The sequence below is a fragment of the Acomys russatus genome, chromosome X, assembly GCF_903995435.1.
Source record: "Acomys russatus chromosome X, mAcoRus1.1, whole genome shotgun sequence".
In the NCBI taxonomy this organism is placed as follows: domain Eukaryota; kingdom Metazoa; phylum Chordata; class Mammalia; order Rodentia; family Muridae; genus Acomys; species Acomys russatus.
The window spans coordinates 84,413,935-84,441,810 of record NC_067169.1 but is presented as its reverse complement, the minus strand read 5'-3'; the positions used below and the strand labels follow the sequence as shown (position 1 = coordinate 84,441,810).

Here is a 27,876-nt window from a genome sequence, read left to right as displayed (position 1 = left end):
AGTTTTATACAGACAAAACCAAATCCTGGGGGTGGAGACCTTTAAGGAAAAAAGTCAGCTTAGCCCACTGTTACTTGGTGGCCCAGCCCCCTGACCACGGACAAGGCAAGCTTGAGACTACACTGTTCCCCTCTTGCTGGCCACCTCTCTGAGCACTCTCACACAGACACCGAAGTCACACATGCTGGTAAATCACACATAGCACTTTGGCCAAGGTGTTTAGGGAACAAACAGCCTTCACATGGACAAAAGGCAGGCCCGAGGAGGAGCGGCAAAGGCAGGGAAAATTGTTTTCTCTGTCTCTGCACCACAGACAGTAGAGGGTGGCGTGTTGGACATAGCTGGAGGCAACTCCCAAGGCAAAGTGCTAAGACCCCTCTCTTTCTTTCCATGTGGGTTTGGACCAAGATGAGAGTGAGATCTAGACAGTGAAGAGGTCTCCTGTTTCCCAACACCCCAAACCTAGGTCAAGGCTCCCTGTGGAGTCTGTTAAAGGAGCCACAATCTGTTTCTTTAACTTTCTTCTGTATGAGCCAACCTAGGCACCCTGCTTGCCCCCTTTACTCCCTCCTTCCTGACAGCTGTGTCGGACTCTGGCCTGGCCTTGCCAGGCAACATGGCTTTGAAATTCTTCTCTTTCTCTGAGCACCAGACAATGCCTATCAGAAATGGTCTGCTGAGCTGTTGCCAAAGCAGAGGCAGGCTCCTGGAGACATACAGGGAAACCTAAGATGCCTGGCAACCTGGGCCATGACACCTCAGATGGGGAAGAAACAATGTGGCACTCCCACCTCTGTGGGATTCTGGAGTTGGTCCCCTCAGCTAGGCTCTGCATCACTGCAGGCAGCAGCTGCATGGTGTGGCAGGGGCCATGCCAGGCCTCATTGATTCCTCTTTCTCCACACTCTTCTTTTATAAAGAGGCCTTGGACCAGGGAGGCCTTCATAAGTTCTATTTGTCCATTGACTTTTCTCAGTGGACAGGGCAAACTAGCAACTGAAGAAGCAAGGAGGTGAGAGACAGCAAGGTGAGCTCAGCATAGCCCTCAACAATGGAAGATGGGGGAGACACCATGGCAGGAGCTCACAGGGAAGAAGCTTACTAAGAGTTAATTTCCTGCTTCTGGTACCGAAAACTGGATCACCTCATGGCCTGGCGGCCCCTCCCAGAAAAGCTTCCCTTATTTTCCATTTGCTCCCGAGAGGCTCTCCTAAAGTTGCTTCCTCTGAAAGTCCATTTGGTAAAATCATGGCCACTGAGTCATGTTTAGGCCTAATAATGCCCACAAACTCACGTTGAATACTGCAATTGGCACAGGGTTCTGGAGTGGTCATGACACAAACTTCTCTATTGGCAAGCAAATCTCTACATAATAGAAGTTGACAAGGAGTCAGCAGCTACAAAGACACTGGCATCCTTTTTGTGGTCCTCACATGACTAAGTACCTTTCAACCAAAGTGCATCTCGTCATAACATTTGAACTTCTACATACAGGGACCTGATCCATTGGCAGTGCCCTTTCAACCTACACACAGGCTTTGGACATTGTCAAGCTGTGAAACTAGTAATGTTTCCCCACACAGAACACTTCAACCAAGTCTAGCTACAAGAAAGACATCTTAACCATCCTGAAACTGCCTTCAGGAGCCATGGGCATGTCCTCTATGTGCCAGGAATGGCTCTAGAGTACCTTCCCGAAATACAAGGGTTCTCCTATTTCAGACATCCAAAAGACAGACAATCAAACAGCACCCAAGCCCCAACTCAAGCTTGCTCCTCCATGAAGCTGCCTCAGACAAAGAGGACCAGACAGACACATAGACCAGACAATGAGGATGATTCAAGGGGCAGCTGAGACGAGGCGGCTGCCTATTATCCATGTGACATAGAGAGTGATTCCGATCATGGCTTTCTCAAGTTGCCACTCAACTTAGTTGATTTTTTGACTTTCTGTGCTTGCTTCAGACTGGGATGTGGATCTGATCTCAGCTTTCATAGCTTTCTTTGGGGGGAGGGGCGGGGAGAAGTCCTGCCTGGTACTGTGGACACCTTTACCTTCTTCCTTCAGAGTCACTGTGGCAACAGATCTCTCTGACACCTCTCTTAGAGAATCTTGCCCCTTGGGCTGCACATTGCTATCACCGTCCATCCCAGGCAGCACCCTAGAAGGAGTGGCTGGGTGGCTCCCTGCTTTGAGTCATGGGACACCAGTCACTGGAAGAATCTCTTTTGGCTGTGACCTGGGAAGTCCCTTGGTTCTGGGCTTACGGCTGGTATAGAAACAAGGCCTTGGTCCCCTTCTGGTGGGGGCTATGCTGGAGATTAAAGGGGATCCCAGCATGAGCCTGGAGGTCCCTGGCAGTGGAGAAATGAACCCAACACTATGTCATTGCTGGGGTGCTGGAAGAACTACGGCTTGTTGTTCCCTGCTTCCTCAACTAACTGTTGTTAAAAGCGCCAAGAAGCACTGTGAAAGGGGCCACTGACTGGCTATCATTCCCCTGGGTAAGGCCACACAGAGGGAGTGGGCACAGTAGGGACCCAGAGCCCAGAGGAGGAAATAAAGTAAGCTCCAGCCTCCAGCACTTTCCCTGGGCACAAAGAGTCATACACAGGGAGGAACTGGGGAGGCAAGAGTAGAAGAAAGGGACAGAGAGAAGGGGGAAAAAAGGAACTGGACCAAGGATCCTATTTGCCCTCTCCAGTGATTTCGTCAAGAACTGGGTGTTCTCTGGGTCAAGGCAGGACTCGCTTCCTCGGGGAGAAACAAAACAAAAACAAAAACAAAAACAAAACAAAAACAAAACAAAATAAAACAAAACAAAAATCCAAGCACCTTCAGTCTATTTTCTTGGCTGGAAGCCGGAGCAAATCCAGCAGATATTTACACAAGGGCCCAGCCATGTATGAGAACAGGATGACCAGCTTCCCGTGGGTCATGGTCATGAGAGTCTGGTGTCCCGAGGCCCAGATGCGATACCAGGGGCCGTAGAATGGGTCTGAGATGGCCGGACACAGCATGTTGTTCAAATTCACTTCGGTGACCTGCAGGGACAAGGGAGGTAGAGTGAGCGTTCGCCATCCGGAGGCTTCCTCTGGCTCCTGCCAGTTCAGCCATCTCTCCCTAGGGCTCATGGGACAAGGAGGGACTGACCGATCCCCATCTGTTCATTAAAGGGGCTTCTTTGCCCTAGGCTTTCTGAGTGGGTGATGGGTCCGCTGTCGTGGGCAAAAGCTGTTCAGTTTTGCTCAGTCTTGCTTTCCAGTTGGGCACACAGTCCATTCTCATTCCTAAGCATATATGGTGTACCTAGCTCCTGGAGAGATATTATTGGGTTTTAAAAAAAGAAAAGGCGTTAACTGCATGGTCCCTGTCTCCAAGTAGAGAGGGCAGTCAGTTGACTGCTTATGACCTCCAACTAGACAAGGCCCGCTAAGTCTTACATGCCACAAGGAGGCCGCAGTAGTATCCAGAAGATTTTGTGAGGGAAGTGGCGCTTGGATGAACTCATGAAAGATGGACAAGGGTTATGGCAAGGAGTGAGTTGGATAGAGCTTTCCTGGTGGGAGGAGTAGCAGAACATAGCGTGTATGGTGACATGAGCACACCGACACTCCTGGAATCCAGCATAGCAGTGGGGAGCAGCAAGAGGTAAGGAAGGGTGTGCAGGGCAGAATCATGCTGAGTCTCCCCACAAGCACAGGCAGCATTCACACTACTGGCAAAGAACCCAGACTACCTCCAGTAAACCAGAGCAAGGAAGAAAAAGTGAACGCTTCTAACAAAGGCATTTTGAGGACATCCAGTTGGACACACCCTTATCATGCAAGGCCGCACTAGGCTTCACATGACTAAGACTATATTGATGCCAATTGCACAGAATCAAATATGGCATGTCTGCCCCAAGGACAGCCACAACACCTGCCTTCCAGAGCTCTGAAGACATTAAAGACAAGTCCTCACCATCTCTCAAGGAACATGGGCTTTTGTATCATGTTACAATGAGGTGGAAAATTCCCTGTCCCCCCCACCAGCCATGACCTTTCCTTCCTCACTTTGACACTGATATATACCCTTGCATTATCGACGCTATTGGACTCTGGGTAATTCAACACTGAGGCCAGCCATTTTCCATATTCCAGGCAGTTCTCAGACTACAAAATTCTCCACACTCCCAACACCTCACATCCACTGGCCACACAACAGAAGGACCTGGGAGCAAACCCAGAGTGGACTCAGCATCAGAGGCCATCACAAGGCCCAGGCCCATCAGGATAAGGGACCTATGTGCCATGCACTTGCCAGTTACAGGTCGCTGTTTCAGACCCAAGCAGCCATGAATGCAGGATATCCTTGCCTCCCCAGAAATGAAGAAACAGCCATTACTGAAGGAATCCAAAAACTCTTTGGAGAGGCTAGGGCTGTGGATCATAAATCAGTATCCCAGACACAACAATCTGATGTCCTGGCCTTTAGCGTCGTGTATTTTTTTTTTTTTTTACAAAAACAAAATGATACAACAGCACCAACCAGGATTATCAAGATTTATGAAGAACTCCAAACAGAGGGGAGAGAAGGGGATCTAAGTAAACTTACCAGGCCGAGGATCTGCAGGACGCTGAAGTGGTAAAAGAACATGAGGCCCGTTGAGAGAAGAGCCCACTGGAAACTGCTGAGGGGCTCTGGGGTGTAAGCACCTGGGGGAAGAGCGGAGATGGTGAGCCGAGAGGACCAGTGACCCACTTCTCTGCTCACAAGGATGCAGGTGCTGAGGTCACGGCCACAGCTGCAGCAGGCTTGGTGTCGCTTTCATTTAGCAATGATAGCATCTCCCAAGGGCCCGTACGCTTAGCCAGGAGCCATGATAGCCCTTTCTTGACCCCCATTTCTGTCCATTGATGCTGAGCCATTAGAAATAGAGGGTTCTGTTTCATTCCGAAAGTAATTCATGTTTATTAAAGGTGATTTAGAATTTAGAACACCTGGAAAGAAGATGGAAGCAAAGCAGGAAAGCATCCCTAGCACTCGACTACCAGAAGAGAACCTTCATGAATATGTTGCTGAGTCTCCTTGGTCATTTTCTCTACACCCTGGAATTACTTTTTTAAATTAATATTTGAATTAGTACCACATATGTGTATATGTAACTGTCTCTGTGTTGGTGTTTCTTTTCTCATGATTCTAAGTAGTATGAAAATGTTCATGTTGAAGTCACATAACTTTAGGCTCAAAGTTTGACTCTATCATTCATTAACTATTTGGCTCTGAAAAGCTTTTAACTATGTTGCAAATAGTTGCCCATAGAATTGGGATAGTTGTGTCCCCAAGGTCTGGCATAACATGCTGGCTCAATGAGCATCAGTGTTCTCTTATTGTCATCCTTAAATCTAGAGCGCTTAAATGTTGTCTTCAACGGTTGTGGCATTTCTCAACCAAGTAACAGCTTCACTCTTCTCTTGCTCCTAGAAGCTACCATCTCTGTAGGCCTGGGTGAGTTGCAGAGCTTACAGAGCAGGGACGTGGCATACAGGATGCTGCAGGTGTCTCTCTGGTTAGGCATTTGGAAGGGGTGCTTCAGAAAGGAACCTGAAAACCACATTCCCATCCCCCAACACAGGGGGACACCATCTGCAGAATCTTCCACTGACTCTTCCCTTCATCCAACAGTGTTAGTACCTAGTGTTTCATAAGATGACAAGGTCCCTACAGTTTGGGAAAGAAAGGCAGCAGTGACAACACAGCAAGACTCGGGGTGGGGTGACTGAGATCAGCCCTTCCTGTTAAGGGAAGACAGCTCAGCCTGGGACTTAGGGGGTGAAGGTGGGGTAAGGAATGTATCTTGATATAGGTAGCATTGGAGCAGAGTCCTGAGAAAGGAATGGAACATTGGGAGGGGCCTAGGCCTTCCAAGCTGCACACAGGCAGACATGAGGCAGGCAATTCAGAGCCGTTCAGTGGTGGCGATAGGGTAGAAGTGTGATGGCTCAGCAGGTAAACTTGTGTCTTGCTCATGCCTGATGACCTGACCCTGGGACCCAAGTTTGAAAAACCAGATTTGGTAGTGCATATCTTCAATCCCAACACTCAAATGGTAAGATGGGAGGCAGAGACAGACGCATCACCTGGAAGTTTGTGGTCCAGCTATCCCAGAGGATGCAGCACGGCATAAACAAGAGACATCATGCCTCATAACAAGGTGGAACAAGAGAACCAATTCTCAGAAATTGTCCTCTAACTCTATATGCGTGCTGTGGCACAGGCTTGCCCATACTCACATATATACACCTCTCTCACATGCACTACTACTAATAATAATAATACTAATAACACTAATAGTAATAATAATAATAATAATAATAATAATAATAATAAATTCAGTAAAGTCACAGGGAAAGTGTAATGGAGGCAGTGAGTATAACATTAGTAAAGCTTATCTGCCCCAGGCTCAGCCATGTGAGCCTCATGGAGCTAGGCTGAGGCTTTGGCCTACATGTGTACAACAAAACTGCAAGGTAAAATGTGTCTTACAAAGGTTCTAGCAAGCCAGAGCATGACTAGGCCTAAGAGATACTTGGGAACACTACAGACTGGTAAGCAGAAAGCCCATACATAACCTTATAAAGAGTGCAGCTATCTCTCAGCTCTGCCATCCATGGCACTGCACGAAAGCCAGAAACACGAAACTTTATGTGAAATGTCTGATTTTTAAATGCAGGCACCTATTCAAAATGTTTTAAGAATGCTCAATGGACTAAACAAAACATGTATTCCAGATGGAGTTCAGTCCCTGGGAGGCTATCTCTATGCTCTGCTACAGAGCCATGGAAAGCTGCAGGCAGTTTGAGGCATGGGAGTGCTGGTCATTCTGACTAGGGCGAGGGCCAGTCTAAGGCAGAGAGGAAAAAACAGAGGTGTTGGCAAGGAGGTTGCCTCAGGAGCCTAGAGGGCAAGGTGTTTTCTGGAGGTAAAAAGCACCAAGGTAGAAAATAAACAGAGGAGTGGAAAATCAGAAGCAAGAGGTAAAAGACAGTAGGGTGGAGTGAAGGAAGAGGACAGGCCAGAGCGACTCTCAGGGGTGTTCTAATTGCTTGGCCATCACTGGATTGGTGATGCCATTTACTGCAATGAAGACGAGAAGCAACAGCAGATTGAAGCAAGGGTAAGGAAATTATGAAGCCCAGTTCATGCATATTGAAAACAGAGTATGTGTCTGGGAAATATCCACATGGAAATATCCCTGCAGTGACCGCATACAGTCTAGAACACAAAGCACAATGGGAGACACTGTGGACACCTGGAACCTAGAAGGTGGAGGTATTCAAATCCAGCTTCTGTCGCTTATGGATCTCAGAGCTTTGGGCAAGTCTCAGTATCTCTTAAACTCAGCTTTACTAAGCCGTATAATAGAAAAGGCATCACATCATTTGCAGAGCTGTTGGTCAGATGGGATAATAACAGATACAGTATAGCACCAGGGATTTAACAAATGTTTGTTATTTTTATGATATGAACCATAAACTCCTTGACAAGGATGAGTTGAACGTACAAAGATGGGTGATAGCACACAGAAGAAAATAAATCATGGAAACATGTATACAAAAAACAAAATCATGAAAACCTATGTACACACACACACACACACACACACAAAACCCCAAAGTCATGGAAACCTATGGACACAGAAGAAAACAAAGTCATGAAACCCTATGCACACACACACACACACACACACACACACACACACACACACACACACACCAAAACAAAAAAACCCCCACAAAGTCATGGAAACACATGTACACAACAGAAAATAAAGTCATGGAAACCTATGGACACACACAAAAACCCAAAGTCATGGAAATACGTGTACACAGATGAAAACCTATGTACACACACACAAACCAAAGTCATGGAAACCTATATACACAGAAGAAAACAGTCATGAAAACCTATGTTTATAGAAAAAAAAAACAAAGTCATGGAAACATATGTACACAGAAGAAAACAAAGTCATGGAAAAATATGTACACAGTGAGAAAATAAGACAAAAGCAAGATAGCAAGGAACACGTGCAGGAATAGGGAGTAGGCAGAAGGGAGTAAGTGGAGTGACTGATGCTAGGGGAGATCTCCTGTAAAGGTCACTCTGGACATGGTGAAGTATCTGTGGTTTATGATTTTGTGTCAGGATATATTTATAGCTATCTTTGGACACATTTGGCCAATGGGTTGGACACGCCTTTGGGACCCAATGTTACACACACACACACACACACACAAAAAAAAAAAAACCTTGCATGTCATTTCAACAGCCAAGAAAGCACTTGATTGTTGAGAAATATACTGGGAGTGTGAACACTGGTCTGCCTGATAAGTGAGTGTGACCTGGACACCATGTTGTTGCCCTGGTTTCAGAGGACACACAGAAGAAGAAGAGACCTGGAAGGCTGGCAGGTGCCCAGGCTTTCCCACATTCTCCTGCAAAGCCTCCATCCATCACTGCCACAGCTGTCTTTTCATTCCCTCTGAACTCTGTTCAACGCCCCTCACCCCAACGCAGCTGAGTGGCAGTGACATGCCTCAGACACCAAATGGTGATACAGGAATGGACGTGTGTGTGTGTGTGTGTGTGTGTGTGTGTGTGTGTGTGTGTGTAAGTCCTTGGCCAGTAGATAGTTCAGCAGACATCATCCCAGGGAAGGGAGCGATAAAGATTCCAGCACAGGACAGCTGTTCCTTCCCTGTGCCTCTCCTATGTGGTGTTCTGTGTTCTGACAGGAAAGGAACATTCAGAGAGCATCAGTGTTCTCACTGACCCTTAGCAGAGCCCCATGTTTGCAACATCCCTTCTGTGTTGCATCATCTGTACCAACCAGACTGACTGTTGATGGAGGGAGGGGCTCTTCCCTAAAGCTCCTCATCATTTCAGCCCTGGATGTATGGTGGACACTCAAGCAATGCTCACTACACAGGCAAAGCAGTGGAGCAGATTGCTGAGGAATCATAAAAGTGTAACTTTTTGGTTCAATGCTAGTACCCTGAAGACTTATCTTCAAAGACTTATTAAATCCAACCCACAAACCACCCTTACCTGCAGAAAGAGATTGACACTTGTTTTCTCTATAATATTGAGAACCTGGAAACAAACCAACTAGGGAGATAGGTTAAATAAACTACAACATCTCAATATTGTGTAATAGTCCACTGCCATTCAAATGGCAATCAGATTGTCCAATGCATGAAAAAACCAGTCCTGGGTGAGTAGCAACAAGTATAAAAGGCAGAACATCAAACAGTACTGACATGAAAGAAAATACAATGTAGCAGCTTAAAAACAAAAGCCTGGAAGGGGGGGAGGAGTTAGTGCTCAGACAGCTTCAAGTTCCCCATGGGAATGACCCTGAGCAAATCACACTTCCTTTAAAGTTGTTTTCCTGTGTAGGAAGTAGAGACAGCATCCACTTCTCAGGGCTGAGGAGTGGAATAAGACATTACAGAAAGCAGATCCAGCAGCTAGGCTAGCATGGAGTTATTTTCACCCCAGGGATCACAGACATACAAACTCATACACAGGCAGGAAGAGGAGGGGTATTCTGGGGAGATGGGGAAATGGACATTTCTTCAGTGAAGGGAGACTGCCTGTGGCAAATATAATCCAATATTCCATTTCTTTCTTAAAAAACACACACACACAGTAAAAAAAAAAAGCACTTCACGCACTGATAACCCAGCCCATAAGGGTATATGCAAATTGTATGCAAACCCACATAGTTCTCTTTGCTGGATACCTGGATGTGGCCCTTGGGATAATCCTAGTGGAAAACCAGTTTTCTTCAAAAGGAAAATAGAAACTGAATTGCTTTGAGGAAAATTCAGCACATCATAAAATTCTCCTTTTTTTTTTCTACTTTAAGAAAGTATGTGACATTTTTCTGCTAGCATCTTCTATCCCAGGAGGATAGAAGCACGTCATCAGTAAAGGTAGGGGGAAACCAAGATAATAGTTTCTGTAAAATTGATTTCTGCCAGAGGGAAGCCGTAGGAGTACTGGGAGCTGAGGCAACTGCTCCATCAGTAGCAAAGACCCCCAGAGGCCCTCCCAAGGGATCTTTCTCTCCTCCTATACCCTCACTCACAGAGGATGACAGCAAAGACTTAACGATGGATAGGGTAGCCTGTCATTACCTTATCTTCCTGCTTCCCTCAACTCACTGGCTTATTTGTGTTATCCACTCATGTACTATCTATGACACACACTGAACTCCAAGACAAGAGTGGGAAACAATCGTGGCTAGCTCCTGCCCTTCACACTTGGCTGCAGTTGACAAATGAAGGGGGAGCCGACGTGGTGAAGGAAGCATGGTCGAGAAGAGAAGAAACTGGAGATGGTCATAGTTCAGGAGATTCGAACAATAGGAAGCAACTGGGGTAGGGCATGACAGAAGGAACATTCCAGGTTGAAGATGTAAGGTGGAGAAGGGGTAAATGGATGTCAGCGGCATCCTTGTGCAGTTCCTTGTAGGAGAGCTTAAGAATGCAAGAAGTGTCCTGTGTCAGTAGGTAGCTGGAGAGACAAGGAAACAGGATCTGATAAAGGAAGAGCCTTGTCATCCAGGCCAGAGAACTTGGCCTTTATGCTCTATACAATGAGAGACCAGAAAGGTTGTTAAGAGATAGACTTAAAAAAGGTCAGGTCTATGTTTCCGGCAGCTGGATGGCTCCCGCAGCCCTGGAGACAGTGGGCCAAAGGGAAACAGAACTGAAGACAAACTCAGATACCACCATGGTGACACAGATGGCTTGGCCCTTCACCAGACACAAAAGAGGACCATCTACAGGAACTTCCTGGTCTCTGACTTCAGGAACTGACAGGAGGTTTAGGGGAGAGAGGAGCTCCGGTGAGGGCACAACACTGAACGCCATATGTAAGCTACACCAAGCTACACCAGCAGATGCCTCCAATGGGTTATGGCTGCCCAGCTTGAGAGAGTGAATGGCTTGGGAACACAGATTGGTATGTGGCTAAAACTCACAAAGAAGGGTCCACAAGATGACGTTATAGTTCTAAGAACAGGGGTTTGGAAAACAGCAATATTTAGGTGGCTAGGGGGAAAAAAACATAAGAAGAGGAGTTTGATGACCAAACTACAGAAGCAGCCATAGAATTAGAAGACAGGTGTCATAGATGTTGGGAGAACACAGTTACAGAAGGGCTAGCAGTGTTAAGCACTATCTCTCATTGGTACTGGCCAGTAGACACACGCAGTAGCATACATTTAAATACATTAAACCAAAGATCCGTTTCCGTACTCATGAAGGCCACATTTCAAGTGCTCAATAGCCACACGTGCCCAGGGACTGCCGTCTCACACAGGCCAGACAGAAACCATTTTCATGACCACAGAAAATTCCTTCTCCTGGGGGTGGGGGTGGGGATGGGGGGGGGGGGGGGGGGGGGATGGGGATGGTATAGCCAAGGCAACTCAAACATTCCAGAGTTCAGAAACATGCTGGCTACTAGTGTTCTTTGCTATGACAATTTCAGGAAAAGAGCTATGAAAGAGTGAAGTGGCAGAAAATGTTTTCCTGTTAAACAAAGTAAGGAAGTAAATTCCAGGAAAAGGTGTTAGACTATAAAGCTACATAGAAACGATTGGGCCAAACCTCCTGCATTCGCTGTCTCTTCTCTGAATGCCTCCTGCAGCCTCCTGTGGTTTTCTTTTATGTTTTATTTTTGAGACAGGATCATGTACCCAAGGCCTGATCTCAAACTTGCAGAAATCCCCTGGCCTCAGCCTCTCAAGGTCTGGGATTAAAGGTGTGCACCACACTTGACTCAACCTTTTGTACCTGCCCAACAGACTGGTCCCTACAAGTCATCTCCTGCCTAGGCAACCATCTAAAGTGCCCTCTCTCTAGCCCCATGGCACCATGTTAGATAGAGCAGTGTTTGCCTGCTCTTTCCAGACCGCTACTCTTCCCTTCATCCTAAAAACCTCACAACTGCTAGTGTGACGAATAGCACTTCTCCCTTCCAGCAGCAACTACAGATGATAGATGATGGCCCTTTTCACTCTGAAAATATTGATAACTGGCATAGTACCACTCTCTCCAAAACCCCTGTACTAATTGTTGCTCCATGCTGCACATATCCTGGGAAGAATCTTCCAGAATCCACTCAGTTTCATAACCTTGTCTCTATTACCACACTTCGGCTGTTCACTTTCATGGTCAAGCCTGAGACCCTGTGATTAGGAGCAGCTGCATCCTCTCCCTGATCTCAAAGCCAAGCATTCCCCCTTTTAGCCATTATTATTACCTTTTCTGCTCACTTCTTCGACCTCTGGACCCACCTGGTCTTTGACCCAAATAGAATCTGTGATCCGCTCTTTGATTCTACCATCTTTCCACTCAACAGTTTCCCTTCCTTTCTTAACCTCCCATCTCCTATTATTCTGATTTATCCTTTGCTAACACCTTTGCCTCCGCTCACTATGGCTGGAAAAAAAAAAAACCAACCCTCTCCCCAGGTGACATTTCATTGTCTTTCTGCCCCTACACAGCTTAGCACGGCTGGAGAACAACAGCGGCGCTGACTAGCCTCATGTCCAATTTGTGATTGCAGACCTGAAGTGCATCTTTCATGTTGCCGGGGCAATCACACCATATTCCCCTGCCCACTCACTCTCTTGCTTTCTGAGGTCACAATTTAATATCTTCTCCTGTCTTCTCGAATCTTTAATACTTTCCGCCCCCCCAGCCTCCCTGTCAAATGATGACCTGGGTGCCACTTCCTGCTTCGCCTCGGAAAAAGGGACTCACACAAAACCTCTCAAGCCCTCACAAGCACATTTAAACGCCTACGCGAGTTAACACTTGCCGGGTTTGCTCTGCCTTCATCTCTGTGAGCCAGAAGAACTGTGAAGGGAGGGTCTCAGTCAAGGCCACATTTTCCTTTGGGACCCTGATACTACTCCCATGTCTAACTAGCACTCCACAAGGGCTTTTCTTGCTCTTGTTTCCTCTTTGCTACTGATTATTTCTGTGACCGTGAAAACAAAGTAAACATACAGTAAAGAGATTGCTCTTCATTTGAAAACAAGCACTAGACAGCTCCCCAGAGCTCCCAGTAAGTGCTTGTCTCTCCTTTAAAACAAAGATAGAATGTCTTTACAACAAATATAGAGTTGGCTATATCTGGACTGGCCAGTGTGGTAGCTACTAGTCACAGGTCACTCAGAGCTTCTAATGTAACTAGTCTGAACTGAGCTGTGCTCTTGGTATAGACACTGGATAGCAAAGTACATCATAAATTTATATTGCTTATATTTGAACGGTAGTTTTTGGGTAAACTATATATAAATAGGTATATTTCTAATATTAATTCCTCATGCTTGTCTTACCTGTATTTAGTGTGGTTATGAACACCTGCAATTACATGCAGAACTCACCTTATTTCATTAGAGTCTCCGGTCTATTCTTACCCCAAATCCCTGTCTTCCTGCTCTCTCTTAAGTCCAGTTATATTGAGTCCCTCTTCCTCCATTATAACTGTTCCCATCCAAGTCACAAGTGATCTTTTCATTTCTAAATCCAATGATCAATCTTCAGGCCTCATCCTATGTATCAGTACCTGAGACACTGGCCACTTGGTTTCTAGGCTACTGCTTACTCACAGTGATTTTCCTGTTTCCTTCCCTGCATCTTCACCTTCCTTGTCATTTCTTCCCCTGGTGCTGATCTCGAAACAACAGACAGGAAGAGGCAGCAGAACTCAAGACTCTGCTGCTTACTTGTACCCTATAGTTGGTACCAACAAACCTCACGGCTTTAATATGATCCACATGCTGATGACTACAAAATTTATATCACACCACTGACCTCCACACTGAACTCTAGAGTCAACAGCTTAGTGGGTGTCTCAACCTTAAGCCAAACTTCTGGCCTTAGCTCATCACTGTAGTAAAGGCTGCAAGTGCCTTACACTTTCCCAGAATGCAAACCTTTCCACAAAGCCTTGTCTGTGTGACCAGCAGGGTTCCGTCACATGGATTGCCTTAGCCAATGGGACCTCACCAAAGAAGATTCTATAGGAGGTTTGAGGTGGACTTGGGCACTGGGTGTTGCCCTCTTTGAAATCCTACCCTGACATCCACATGCCATAAACAGTTTTTGGGACTAGAGAGGCGCAGCCAAGCATGCCAGGGTCCCAGCTGGGTCTAGTGAAGACGGGAAAAATGTATTAGTCAGTCCAAGATGTTTTAACAAACCACCATAGAGCAGATGCGTTAAACAATATAAATTATTATTTTTCCATTTTTGAAGACTCAGAGGGCCACAATCGCAGTATCAGGTAGTTGTTTTCTACTTAGGGGCCACTTCCAAATTTATAGATACCATCTTCTTGCTATGTCTTCCTCACATGACAGAGAGGATGAGGTTGCCAATTCAAGGTCTACTCTCTAACAAGGGCATCAATTTCATCATGAAAAAATATCTTATGACTTCATCTAACCCTAACTATGTCATAAAGACACAATTCTGAAGTATCATCCCATTGTGGGGCACAGCTTCAATGTATGAATGGTCTTAGATGAACTCAATCAGTCCATAAAGAACAGGCCAATGGACCCACACAATTGCAAGAACTAATGTCGCTGAGTTTTAAGGATGGTTATTACCTAACATTACTTAATTGAAACAATACCCCCACACGCATATACACACCAAACCAAAAAGAAAAAAAAAGAATCAATACAAAATCTCAAAAGCCTTTATTTCAGAAAATGGCTGTCCATTTCATTTAACCAAGTCAAAAAACCTTAGACACACTATTAACCCTTTCTTTTTTACTTCCTCACCCTATATCTGATTTGTCTACACACTGATGGCTGTACCTTTAACATGTACTCAGACCCCAACACTTTCCCCCTATCTTACAGCCTCCTAGTCCAAACCACCTTAAAGTATTATACAAAGCACTTACATTTCTCCCTGTATCTCCCATTATACCCTCGCACCCTTTCAGTCTAATGTCAGCATAGCAATCAAGCAATCCTTTACAAATTTAAATTAGGAAAAAAATAAAATAAATTTTTAAAAATTTAAATTAGGGCTGGAGACATGGCTCAGCGGTTAAGAGCACAGATTGCTCTTCCAGAGATCCTGAGTTTGATTCCCAGCAACCACATGGTGGCTCACAACCATCTATAATGTGATCTGATGCCCTCTCCTGGCCTGCAGGTGTACATGCAGATATAGCACTGTATACATAATAATAAAGAAATAAAATTCAAAAAGAAAAAGAAAAACAAAACAAGAAAAAAGATATATAGTAAAATGGGAATGGAGCGCGCAGGGTTCCCCAGGGCATACAGAAACGTAGAGAGTTGATGGATGTTTATAATAATCTTGACTATGGCGATGGTTTCGAGGCAATGTCTCAACTTATCAGAATGAACATTTTAAGCATACAATGTATTGTATGCCAATTATTTTTCAATAAAGCTAATTAAAAAAATTAAATCAGACTCACAGATCTTTCCCTCAAAAAACCCTCCAATAATCTCTCAGCTACCTATTAATTTCCCCTGTTGTCTCATCTAATTTGAGTGTGATTATCATCTCTGACCCCGTGTCCTGCTGTTTTTCCCCTCTTCATATGGAGCCAGCCACAGTGGCTTATCCATAGTTGCTGGAATCATCTAGTATCAGTTCTGTCTAGCGGCCATTACCCTTGTTCTCTCCTCCGCTTGCCATCTCTTTCCCATAGAGATCAAAGGCCTTGCTCGTTTTGCCAGCTAGCCTTTGCTCAAATGTCACATTGTCAATGAAACCTTCCCTTTAAATGAGGCCACCTCATTTAATCTAGCAGCCGTCCGCGCCCATGCAGCAGCATCACATACTTTACTCGGGTATGATTGCCTCTTGCACTACACTTTACATCTAACTTCGGTACCATTTCCTTATTGCTTTACTGTCTCCTCCCACATGGATGGAACGTCTCAGTTAGCTACTGGCGGACACCAAGTGAGGATTCCAAAAATATCTGTTGAAAGAATGGCATGAGCAGGCCCGCAGGCACTTCATGTGGACTTGGATGATCTGCTTCATCAGACTTGGGTGATCAAGACAGAGTAAGGGATTAAGGCCAGTTTAAGACGAATCCAGCTTACTATTTGACCTATCTGGGGCATCAGAGATCATGTCGGGGAGACTGTGAGGGTCGGGGCCCAGTGAGAGCCTCCACACATCTCTCACCAGCTCCCTGGAGCTTTTGAGGCTCAGACTACCCTTTGAGTAGTAAGGACTCTGCGTTTGCAAATTTAGAGGGAGACCAGACATAGGGAGGTCAGGGAGGAAGCTGTGACAGGAGACTAAGCAAGAATGAGCTAATCTGAACTAAGAAAACCTAGTGGGGTTAGATCAGAATGGGTCAGAAGGTGAGATCGGCAAGATTCCATCACTGGCTAAACAGAAGCTGGGACCGCAAAGCATTGAGAACTGACTAACTTCAATCTCTGGCCTGGCTAATAAGCTAATTAATCAAGAGGATTGGCAACTCCAGAAAAGATGAAAGTTTGGACAGAAGAAAGAGAATGACAAGTTTAGCTCCTGACAGTGATGTCATCTTACCATCAGTGTCCTATGAATGAGACAGCTCTACTTCTGCTTTTGTAAGCCTTTGTCATATTTTGAGTATTCGGTGTTTCTCCGCAATGTTCCCCCACAGTGTTCCTCCTCCAGTATGGGTGGAGCCAGTGTCATGATTGGGTCCTGATGCTGTTAATCTAATTCTATGTATTAATCCACTGACAGATTCACAGTCAAGTGCACTTACTGCAGGGAAGTAGCTCACCAAAGGGACATCTTGACAAGATCTGTTTTCTCCAGCCCTTTCCTTTGTCTCTCTGTTTACTGCCAACATGAAGTGAGCATTTCTAGTTCTTCCCCACTACTCATGCTCTGTCTACCATGGTGATCTGTTTTATCATGCACAGGCCCATACACAGCAGAGCCAATTAACCATGGATCAAAAACATCCAAAAACTATGAGTCAAACTCTATCTTCCCACTTTTAAAGCTGTTTCTTCCTTGGCTATTTTGTCATGGTGACAAAAACAAAATGAAACAAAAACAAACAAACAAACAAACAATCTGACTAATGAAGTTTTAATTGCCCAGAAGCTATCTTCCTGTAGTAATGCCCAAGATGACCATGGATCTCTGATTAAATATTCTTAGCTAACGAATGCTAATGGGTCCAAATGAGCCCCACATCCACACTTAGTAGGAATTATTACAAAGGTGGGGGAGAATTGTGTGGTGGGTGCTTCTGAAGGAGGTACATGTGGTCAGCACCTACTCCAATAGGCTAGAGAGTCCTCATGGGCTAAGCTTTGCCCTCAGTGTGTGCAGTGGGGCTAACTGGCTATTGGGCCTGTGACTGAGGCATCTTAGAAGCCCGCCTTCATCTCAGTATCACAGCCAGCACTTCACTTAGAGTTCTGAGCAGGTACAGAAGCCAATGGGTGGACCTGACCTAGCAGAAGATCTGGAGTCTGAAGCGTCAGCTCCCAACTTCTTCTACTCTTTCCAAGTTGCAGGTCAAAACCTCTCAAAAAGCCTCAGGGGTCCTTTAGCAGGAAACTTCTGGACCACCACCCCTCCCGACCCCCAATCTTACAGGGATGGAAAATGGAACAGTACAGAGACACTCTGAACAGACGTGCTACTTAAACATAGCGTAGCACTACACAGTCATGGTAGGCACTGGGTCCAAACTGACTTCCTGGTGAGTTGTGAGCAAAGAGACTCCAACTCCTGAATCATTTGAGGCAATGAGGCTTAACGTTCATTCTGTATCAACCATTTTGAAGGCAGAGATTCAACCTTCCATGACACAGGACTCCCTGGGTGGCTGATTAAAACACAGTTTTCTGGACTCCAGCCTGCGGGCAGGTTTTGAGTCAATAGGTCTGAGGAGTGGCCTCCAATCTGAACTCTAAGAACCTATGTTGTTATCAGTGGATAACATGGCTCATCTGCTGCTGTTGATGCAGGTTTTTAGGGCTTCCTGGGACTCAAACTCTGGAGGTAGCAGTGGATTCTGTAGATCCTACATAAGTAACAAGCACCTCAAGGTGATGCTAAACTTGGGTTTTGTGACAACACAGGAGGCCCACTGATGTAGGAAGAAGCCTGGAGCTTGCTTATATACCAAGAGGCCTGGAGAAAGTCACCCATAAAGGAACAAACAATATGGCAGTGTTTCCTGGAAGGTGTTAAAATTAAGGCAGAAACTACTTGACTTAAGCTTTTGTTCCCACTGAGACTCACTGACATCTTTTCGCAGGGAAAATTCAACGGCCTTCAGAGACTCTGCTACCTGCCCTACCGTGTAAGGCCCAGCCCGTGGCCATGGTTTAAACTCCTCAGCTCTGTTCCACTCCCCACCACTCGCTCTCCTGAGGAGCCTTCATGTGCTCTCTGCTTTTCTTAGCCTTTCCTCTGGCCTTGTCCAACCAGGAAAACAAAGTCAGGAAGCCTAAGTGCTAAGAACTTTCCCAGAACCCTAACCTTTGCCGGTCAGGATGGGTGCAATGGCTCACCTGGGCAAAGAAGCAGGAGAACCAACCTGGACCCTGAGGTGAGTGACCTTTTGGGTCGATGAAGAAGTGTTCCTGGGCAACAAAGAGCTTTGGTTCTAACAGGGTCCTGGAAATCAGCTGGCAAAGGGGCTGTGCCTCAGTTCTAGTGTTGCTGATGAAGCTGAAAGCCAATTGGAGAAGTAGCTTTCCCAGATCATATAACACCAGGGTTCTTAAACCCCAGTCTCCAGAAACGTCCCCTCCACCGGCTGCAGAATTGTCAACACTTCAAAACAATCACCTCCTCACTAGAAAGACCCTGTTTGCCAATTCTAAAGCTAGTACGCCCTCTGGTGTATGCAAAAGGGGTTTCCTGAAGCCTAGAGACCAGGCAAAGGCAGGACCAGCAAGCTGGGGTGTTGAAGTCCCCTTTTTAAAAAAATACAGTTCTTGTCTTCTACATTTATGTTTGGAAAAACATAAAACACAAACCATAAAAGAATTACAAAAGATATCACAGTTAAAAAGAATTACCAAGACATCTATAACGTTCTGTAACCCAGGTATGTTACTTTATAGATGCATGATCTAAGATTTAGCAGAAAATCTGCCAGTCACTCTTTTCAAAGAACTGAAGAGCATTGGTAGTATTTGGAGGTGACTGCAGCTATTATTATGTGGTAGAGAGCACACTATGTTGGCCAGTGACAACAAAGTCACAGTGTAGCTAACAGACCAGTCACCTGGTGCTTACAAGAACTTCCGCCATCATGCCCGCCCTTAAAGCTTGAGAATCCTTATGTCCTGTAGATGGACCCCTGGCTAAGAACCTTACATTCAGATTTTTTGACTCACCAAGATAGGAAAGATGTCTTCTTCAAGGCTGTCAAATACAAAGAGCCAAAACACTAAGAATGTAACATTTATATAATTCCTGATTATTTCATGGTTCTTCTTGCCATAGGTAATCTATTGTATATATATGTAATAATATAAAAGTATATGTACAAAAATTAAATTAAATTAAAAAGGAAAGAAAAAAAACAAAAAACCTCTGCCTAAATAAAAGTTGCTACACCACCCAAACAACCCAACTCCTCAGCACTGCAGGATGAAGACAGAGAGCTCGATGAGGAGGGCTATCGAGTTGGTCGCCAGCCTAGCAGGCAAGGACCAAGCCTGTGCCCAAACTATGCAGATACTCTAGCCACCAACCCTGTGGCTTGCTTCCCTCTCAGTCCTCCAACTCATGCATAAGGAAAAGGAAAAACCAGGCCACCATCAACTAATCCTGTATCTGATACCTTTCTCCAAAGTCCCTTTCACACTAGGGAGATCAGTTCTGTCTCCCTGGAATGCAGCTTTCAGCGGGGTCAGCACCTTCCAACCTTTTCAGTCCCACTGTCAGCCTCTGGGCAAAGGAAATCTGGTGGCTTTGGCCCTCTGTGCTACTAAATACTCTCTCTCTCCTTCTTTTCTGCTTTCAAGATCCCACTCTTCCGGGTCTTGTCACTACTGTTCTTAGGGTTGTCGTCAACGTCACTCAAGACTAACATTATTTGCCTTGCCGCCTTTCTTTTCATGTTACTCTCTTTCCCAAAAGCATTCAGGGGGATGTCAGCATCCAGGTGGTGCCTCTTTCATTGTCCTCAACTTGTGGCATCTTGGACCTCCACAGGTCCAATGGACCTTGTTACTCACAACCAGCCATCTGACTTCACTCTTATGAGCCCCACATCAGTGAAGATAATCTGACCACTACCTCTGACCTGTTCAGCTTCCCTAGCCTCATCTTACAGTGTATGGGACTCTAGACCTCCTTAAGACTAAGTATTCCTTGCTGCCTTCAACACGCACACAGAGAGAGAGAAAGAGAGGGGGGGAGGGAAGAAGAAGAGGAGAAGAAGAAGGAGGAGGAGGAAGAAGAGGAGGAGGGAGGAGAAGAGGAGAGAGAGGGAGAAGAAGAAGAGAGAAGAGAAGAGAGGAGAGGAGAGAGGAGGGGGAGGAGAGAGAGAGAGAGGGGAGAGGAGAGAGGAGAGAGAGAGAGAGAGAGAGAGAGAGAGAGAGAGAGAGAGAACAAGACCGAGACTGAGTCCTGCTTGTTCCTCTGCTCTGTCCTGTCCTCCCTTCTGTCCAGGCCAGCTTGGACCCTTTTGACCTTAAACTCTGGCACTCTGGCACTCTGGCACTCTGGCACTCTGGCACTCTGGCACGAGCCCTTCAATTTGATCAGGTGGTCAGAAGGGATTTTTCCATCCCTCTCCTTGGACTCTTACTATCCACACACTAGGTAACTGCAAGACATCCAACGCGAAAGATGGGAGCTGAAGAACCTACTGATCCCCTCATTTGTTGGGTTAGAAGACAGGGTCTGAGAACACTGACAAGCAGAAGCCATCCCGATGATCAGAATAGATGGCATAAAAATGTATTTCCAATACAAATTAAAAGAAAATAAACCCAAGAATTATGGTAGGTGTTTCTAATTTCAAGTGGTGGAGAGACATGGATCAATGAGGCAGACTGGCCATCTAGCGCGGCCTACTTGGAAAGTGTCAGGCCAATGAGGGGCCTTTTCTCAAGAAACAAAGTAGATGGTGCCTAAGGAACAACACTGAAGGTTGACCTCTGATGTGTACACACACACATACACACACATACACACACGTTGTATACATGCACCCACTCACATACATGCACACATGAACACACACACACATACACACACACATCCCTGTTCTACAGATAGTGCTTAAAGAACCTAGACTCCTCTTCCATGTCCTCATCACCTAGTCCTCCTGTCCCAACTTCCGATGCCCTCCCAAGCCCCTGCCGTCCTCAGCACCTGCCATTCGCTTACTCCCTGCAATCCACTTACTCCCACTTCTCTTGAATTCAAAGTTTTCTCACACCAGTGACCTTGTCATGGCATTTGAACTGCTCAGCGCTAGGCAGAGGAGACAGCAGGAAGAAGGGAGAAAAGGAGAGCAGGAGAGGACAATAGATATCTGTGCAGCCTACGGAAACATCTTCCACTGGTTCTGTGGTGCCCATAGAACCTTACACTGGCACTCCTCACTTCCTGTCTTCTCCAGAGGCCTGTTCTTGCTGCACTTCTCTCATCCCATGGGGTTTGGTTAGTGCTCTTCAAGGGAAACGGCTATTGGTTTTTTTTTGGGGGGGTTGCCCCCTCTGTCTACCTTCTGCACCTTGTTTTATCCCAAGGGTTTTTTTCTCCCCAGCTTCTCTTTCCTCCCCAACTACCTTGCTCTCCTGGACCAACTCATCCATTATGAAGCTTCGATCACTATGTCTATACCAATGACACTGAGGTCAACTCCTTTTCCAGAAGTCCCCAAACAGTTCTAAAACTTCCTATCCTACTGTTTCGTGGACAGCTCAGCCTGATAGGTTAGAAGCGCTCAAGGTCAACCATTTCTGTCAACCATTTCTTTTCTGCTACAGATTGAACGTGTATCCCCTAAATTCATGGTGAAGCCTTACTGCAATGTGATGGCACTGGAGAGTGGGGCATTATGGGATAGAGCCCTTACAAATGGGATCAGTGTCCCTATAAAATAGTTCAAAGAGGTCCTGTTTATATGTGGCATATGCGAGGATGTGGGGATGTAGACAGACAGAGGCACCCATAAAGGGCCCTCACCAGATTGCTGGTACCTGGACCTTGGGCTTCCATGCCTCCAGAATAGAACCATAAATTTCTGATGTTTGTAAGCTATTTAGTACATGGTATTTTTGTTACAGAACTCAGAAAAAAGTCACCTCCTAAAATAGGCTTCTATCTTCTATGCCTTCTCTCTGCTAGTGGTCCCACTATCCTACCTTGTCACCTAGGCCCAAAGCCTAGAAGGCTTGTGCACTTCACTGTCACCCTTGCTCTCACACCATTTCATTTATAAAAATAATTATTAAGTTAATGGATGTTTATTATCCATTAAATGGTTTAAAACAAATATCCAAACTTGTCATAGTGCCTGAGATTAAAAATAAATGTGTGACTGCTGCCACCTGGTGGTGAAACACAGATAAACATCCATTTGCTGTGGAAATTATTACACATATTACAATGCACATATTAAAAATGCAAGAGAAAAGGCACCTAAAGGAAAATGTGCTTTCCAGTCACCTCAGTGAGAGACATCTCCAGAAAAAAGGCAGTTATTTGTAAAGGAGGGCCTGGAATCCACCAGTTTATAGGGGGAACGTGTGTGTGTGTGTGTGTGTGTGTGTGTGTAATAGGTTGGCGAACAGCAGATTGGTTTCCTTCAAAAGGACTAAATAAACCAGGCACAGTGTTGCTCTCCCAGAGGCAGAGGCAGGTGGATCACTGGGAGTCCGAGGCCAGCCTGGTCTACAAAGCGAGTCCAAGACAGTCAAGGCTACACAGGGAAACCCTGTCTCGAAAAACCAAAAACAAAACCAAACCAAAGCATGTTTTAAAAATGGACTGAGTGATGGGAAACAAAATTGAGCTATGCAAGGTCAGATTGTAAGTGATCTTTGATGCCATGCGGAGGAATGGGCATGGAAAGAAGGCGAGGTGAGCACTAAAAGCAGTGGACAAAATCTGATCAGACCTGTTGTTTTGGACAGCTTGGTCTGAGTATATGATGAACAGACATGGTAGAAGGCAGGAAGGGTAATGGGGGGCAAGGATACAAGTGAGAAAACAAAGTAACCCCCATCTTAGAGGATGAGAAAACTACACTAGGTTAGGGGGTGCGGGGGGGGAGGTGCCAACACTGTTAGGAGTTTGAAGGCAGAAATTCTGAAGTGGTCCATGGAGAAGATGAAGCAATTGAGGAGACTGAACTGCAAGGAAAGTAGAGGCAGATGAGGAAGAACAAGTTAGGAGAAGGGGTCTAAAAAACGAGGAGTTTGGTGAGGGCCATAGTCTTTTGAAGTGTCCATGGTGCTCCCAGCTTGCATTGGCTGTCCACAGGCAATTAGCCTCTGGGGTGGACAAAGCAGAGAAGCCCAAGCAGCAAGCTCAACCAGAGCAAGAGAGCCAGGAGATAGGAGCACCTGGCCCTAGGGAGAAATCAGCATTTCAAAGAAGGGAGTTGAAGCTGCGAAATCCACTGCTAATCATGCAATCTGTCTATGCAGGGTTTTGTGGCTTTAAAATTGATCAAGGCATAATCCTCCCCGTCCCCTTCCCACAGCCCACAGTCTAGTAAGAAGACACTGATGTAAATTCATTAAGGGGCAATAGAATTAGTGGTGAATAATAACACCTGTAGTAAGGAGAAACCACGTCACGTCTGCCGTGCACATCAGCTCTGGAGATTCTCATGACAATCAAGAAGGTAGGTCCTAGTCCTACCCCCCTGCCCCCACTTCCCCGCTTGCACGGAGACTTCAAAGCGCCAACCCCTATGCCAGAGCCCCCTAGCAATTGGCAGTGTCAACTTTTGAACCCTGGGCTGCCAATCCAGTGACTCTATGGTATGCAGAAGCCAGCCTGCCTGCTCCTTTTCAAGTGCCAGAATCAACTGTAGAAAGCACGCCTCAGTTTCCCTCGGGGCAGTTAAAGAAGCATGGCTATTCAAGGAGGGGGGGGGGTGGGAGAGATGGGGGAGGGGTCTTGAGTAGCCCAGGTGGGTCAGGTCTGGAACAAAAGTACCCAAGGATGACCTTGAAGTCCTTACCCTCCTGGCTCCACCAACCCAGCTGCTGGGATTACAAGCCTGGGATTTGGCAGGTCAAGTCCTCTATCAACTGCCCTACAACCACAGCCCTGATTTTTTCCCCCCCAGAGACAAAGGTTTCCTCGGCTGTCCTGGACTCGCTTTGTAGACCAGCCTGGTCTCAAACTCACAGAGCTCCACCTGCCTCTGTGAGTGCTGGGATGAAAAGCGTGAGCCACCATGCTTGGCTTTGAATAAAAAAGCTTAAGCATAGGACATGGAGACTGGCAGTCGTGTCACAATCTAGGAAATAAAATATTCTCAATACGCAAATATGCACTTCAAGGTGGAGGTCCTAATAAACACAAAGGCCTTTTTGGGCTACCTATTTTCAGCAACAGTGGACTAAGAGGAGATCAGTGATTTGCATGAGGAAAAATATGCTGGAGCGGTGTAGAAACTGGTTTGTTGCTGCTGTTCAATAACCGATGGACAGGCTTCATTTTGCTTGGAGTTAATGCAGAGTTTTTTGGGGTTTTGTTTTGTTTTGTTTTGTTTTTCATTCAACGTTGTGGGCCCCAGGTGTGCTAGACTGCCATAAGACTAGGGGACGGGCGGAGCATAGATGAAATCAAGATTCTCCAGGTAAAAGTAAAAAGAAAGTGTGTGGCCCGTAACCGAGAAAATCCAGCTTAGAAGACGCATTTTCTATTATATGTATGTATGTGCCTGTGCACGAATACAGTCTGAGCAGAGCTTTCCCTCCTTCATTCCGCTCTCAAAGCTGACAACAAAAGAAAAGCCCCCTATCCTTCAGGGCCCCAGAATGGAAGGAGACACCAAGAGACAGGTGCTCAGCAGCCAGCAAGGAACAAGACTGCCAGCAGGAGGGGAGGGGGCAGCCAACTGACTGGGGAGTTTCTGTGTGCACTTCCTGGAGAAGGCTCAGGGGAGTCTAGAGAATATTGGCCAGGCCAGGCTGAGGGCTGGCCAGGAGAAAATCAGAAGCTGCAGCCGTGCGAACTGGAAGCTCTGGGAACACAAAGGATTCTGGGATCATCAAATATTAGACTGCAAGGAAGGGTTTAAAACACATGGGATAAGAGAAAAGGTAGAGGCCTGGTTCCATGGGGTCTCCTGGGGCACTGGGTATATGGAAACAACTGAAAGCTTCTAGCCAGGGAAATGCTTTAAAAGTAGCTTTAGAACCTAGTAAAATGGGGAGACCTCAGGAGTGGCCCTAGAGATAGCAACAACTGTGTGATTTTTTAAAAAATAGTAGTTGTCATTACTACTTTGTTATACCCAATTTATGAATGAAAACATAATCAAAGGAAAAAACACAGTGTATACAAGGTTGGGTGCTACCTGAAGTTTCAGGCCCCCACAGGGAGCTTTGGACTATGCCCCTCACAGATAAATAAGGGAGGATTATTACATGTTTATATATCACCATGGAGAGGAAAGGACTTCTTAACACAGCTCAAAATCCAGGAGCCATGGAATTAAAGACAGGTAAATTAAAATTACAAAGAAATTCTGCATGACCAAAACCACAAAGTCAAAAGACAAGTCTGGGGCCCACGTCTGCTACCCACTAACACGCACATATAAAGAGCTATTGGGATTCAACTTATTTGAAGACTGACAGAATGGGAAAGAGAGCACATAGGAGAAGCAGGGTTCAAAGAAGGGGTAATGAAATGCAATCTTAAATATATGTACAAGGGTCCGGGAGTGTGGCTTAGTGGTAAAGTGCTGGCTGAACACACACAGAGCCCTGACTGAGCTCTACCTCAAGAAAGGAAAGAAAGGCAGGCAGACAGTAAACATGTTTTTAAAGGGCTCAGTTTCTCTCAGAGCGAAAGAAATTGATAATAAAATTAAACTAATATAATATTTTGGCTTTGTTTTGCTTTGTTTTCTCACCCACCAGATAGGCAAAAATACAAAAGACTGGAGAAACGCCTTTGTCTTGGTAAATCTGTGTGGAAAAAACCCAAATGCACGTCAATAAATAAATTATGGTCCACTCTTATAAATCGATTTCACTATATAAAGGGAAGGGCCCTCAACCCATAGTCTTGAGCTCAAATGATGGCTCACCATTCACTAAGCATCCATTTCCTCATAAATGGAAGATAACAGGGACACCCCCCTACAAGTGTTGTTGGCATCAAATGAGCTAACTCCTAAAGGCACTACTTATGTTAGACAAAGTACTGTCATTCCTATTATACTATAGTCTATCCCCAATATTATAGAATATTAAGCTGCCAGGAACAACAAAGGGAAAGGTACCCGTGAGCCCGGCTGAAACAGCTCCTGAAGCTAAAACACAGCAACAGCCCTAATAACAACAGCAACAGCAGACATGCTGCTTTTGAGTGTTCGTCATAAGGAGTAAAATAATGTTTTTCATTTCCTTGTATAGTTATCCCTTGATATTCAAGGGGCTAGGTGCCAGGAATCCACATAGATACCAAAATAAGCAGTGTTCCAGATGATTATACAAAACGGACCGGTGTTTACACAGAACGTACACAAACCTTCCCCATAATTTAAATCATCTCTGGATAATTTACAATACCCAATACTAGATAAACACTATATTAAACATTGCTATACTGTATTGTTTAGGGAACAATAATGGGGAAAAAGTCTGTACATGTTCAGTGCAGACAATTTAAAAAAAAATACTTTCAAATAACGTTTGACTGAACCCAGGGATGTAGAAACAGACACAGGGAGCCAGTGAGCTGGTGCAGTGGGTAAAGGCCCTTGTCGCCAACTTGGGGGCCCTGAATTTATGCTCAGCTTTACCCCCACATGTCAGAAGGAAAGAGCCAAGTCCCGCATGTTGTTCTCTGACCTCCACATGCATGCTGTGACACACATGCATGCACTCAAATAAACAAATATAAGAACCATGGACACAGAAGGTCAACTGTATGAAAAGAGACAGTAGAGGCATATGCAAAAAACCAAAGTGCTCGCCACCTCTAATAGTGAGGGCAGAGGCATTGTGGATGAAACAAGAGTAGAAAGCGCCCTTCAATATCAGGGTTTTTTTTTTTTTTTTTTTTTTTTTTTTTTGTTGTATTTTAGCTATTAAACTAAAGTTGTTAAATTGTATAAAGAAACTTGAGTCAGGAAACAAAGTTAAATGTGTAAAATAAGCCAGCATTATGGCCCTTCTCAAAACTCACACTGTCTCTCCTGTGTTGTGTAAGCAAGACGAAGTTCTATTGATTCACAAAGCCTTTTATCCCTCAGCCCACCTGCAGCTTGGGTCTGGTGTCACACACCTCCTCCCGCACTCTCAGCCTCCTCGCTACAACACATGACATTCTATCCAACAACAAGAGTTCACGGCCTCCAAAAGCTCTGTGTGCCTGGTGAACTCCCACTTATCCCTCTGATCTCCATTTAAGCGTTATGTCCTCAGGGGAACTCACTCTCTCTCCCTTACGGCGCCAGACTGTCAGCTTGCTTTGTCCTATGCTCTCATAAGCATGTGCTCCCTTCATTTAGAACACTCATCTGCATTTTACCCAATTTCTGTAATTGATTCATTTCTCTCCTTGGTCCTGGCTCACAATTTCAGAGTAGGAAGAAGTACAGTCTGAGGTTTG

At 45.5% G+C, this 27,876-nt stretch overlaps 1 protein-coding gene across 12 annotated transcripts in view; it reads right to left on the bottom strand.

Annotated features, from left to right (window-relative positions):
* Positions 1-1,632: 1,632 nt before the first annotated feature.
* Positions 1,633-27,876, bottom strand: part of Tmem164 (transmembrane protein 164) — a 158,884-nt gene continuing 132,640 nt past the window's right edge. For 11 of the 12 annotated variants that reach the window (XM_051140902.1, XM_051140891.1, XM_051140901.1 and 8 more), the window contains 2 exons: positions 4,598-4,698; positions 1,633-3,045 (listed from right to left, as the gene is read on the bottom strand). In XM_051140902.1, coding sequence (XP_050996859.1) covers positions 2,839-3,045; positions 4,598-4,698 — 308 coding nt within the window. In that variant the 3' untranslated portion in view covers positions 1,633-2,838. Of the gene's footprint in view, positions 3,046-3,154; positions 3,318-4,597; positions 4,699-27,876 lie in introns of all 12 variants that reach the window. The other variant, XR_007830161.1, reaches the window with a different exon arrangement.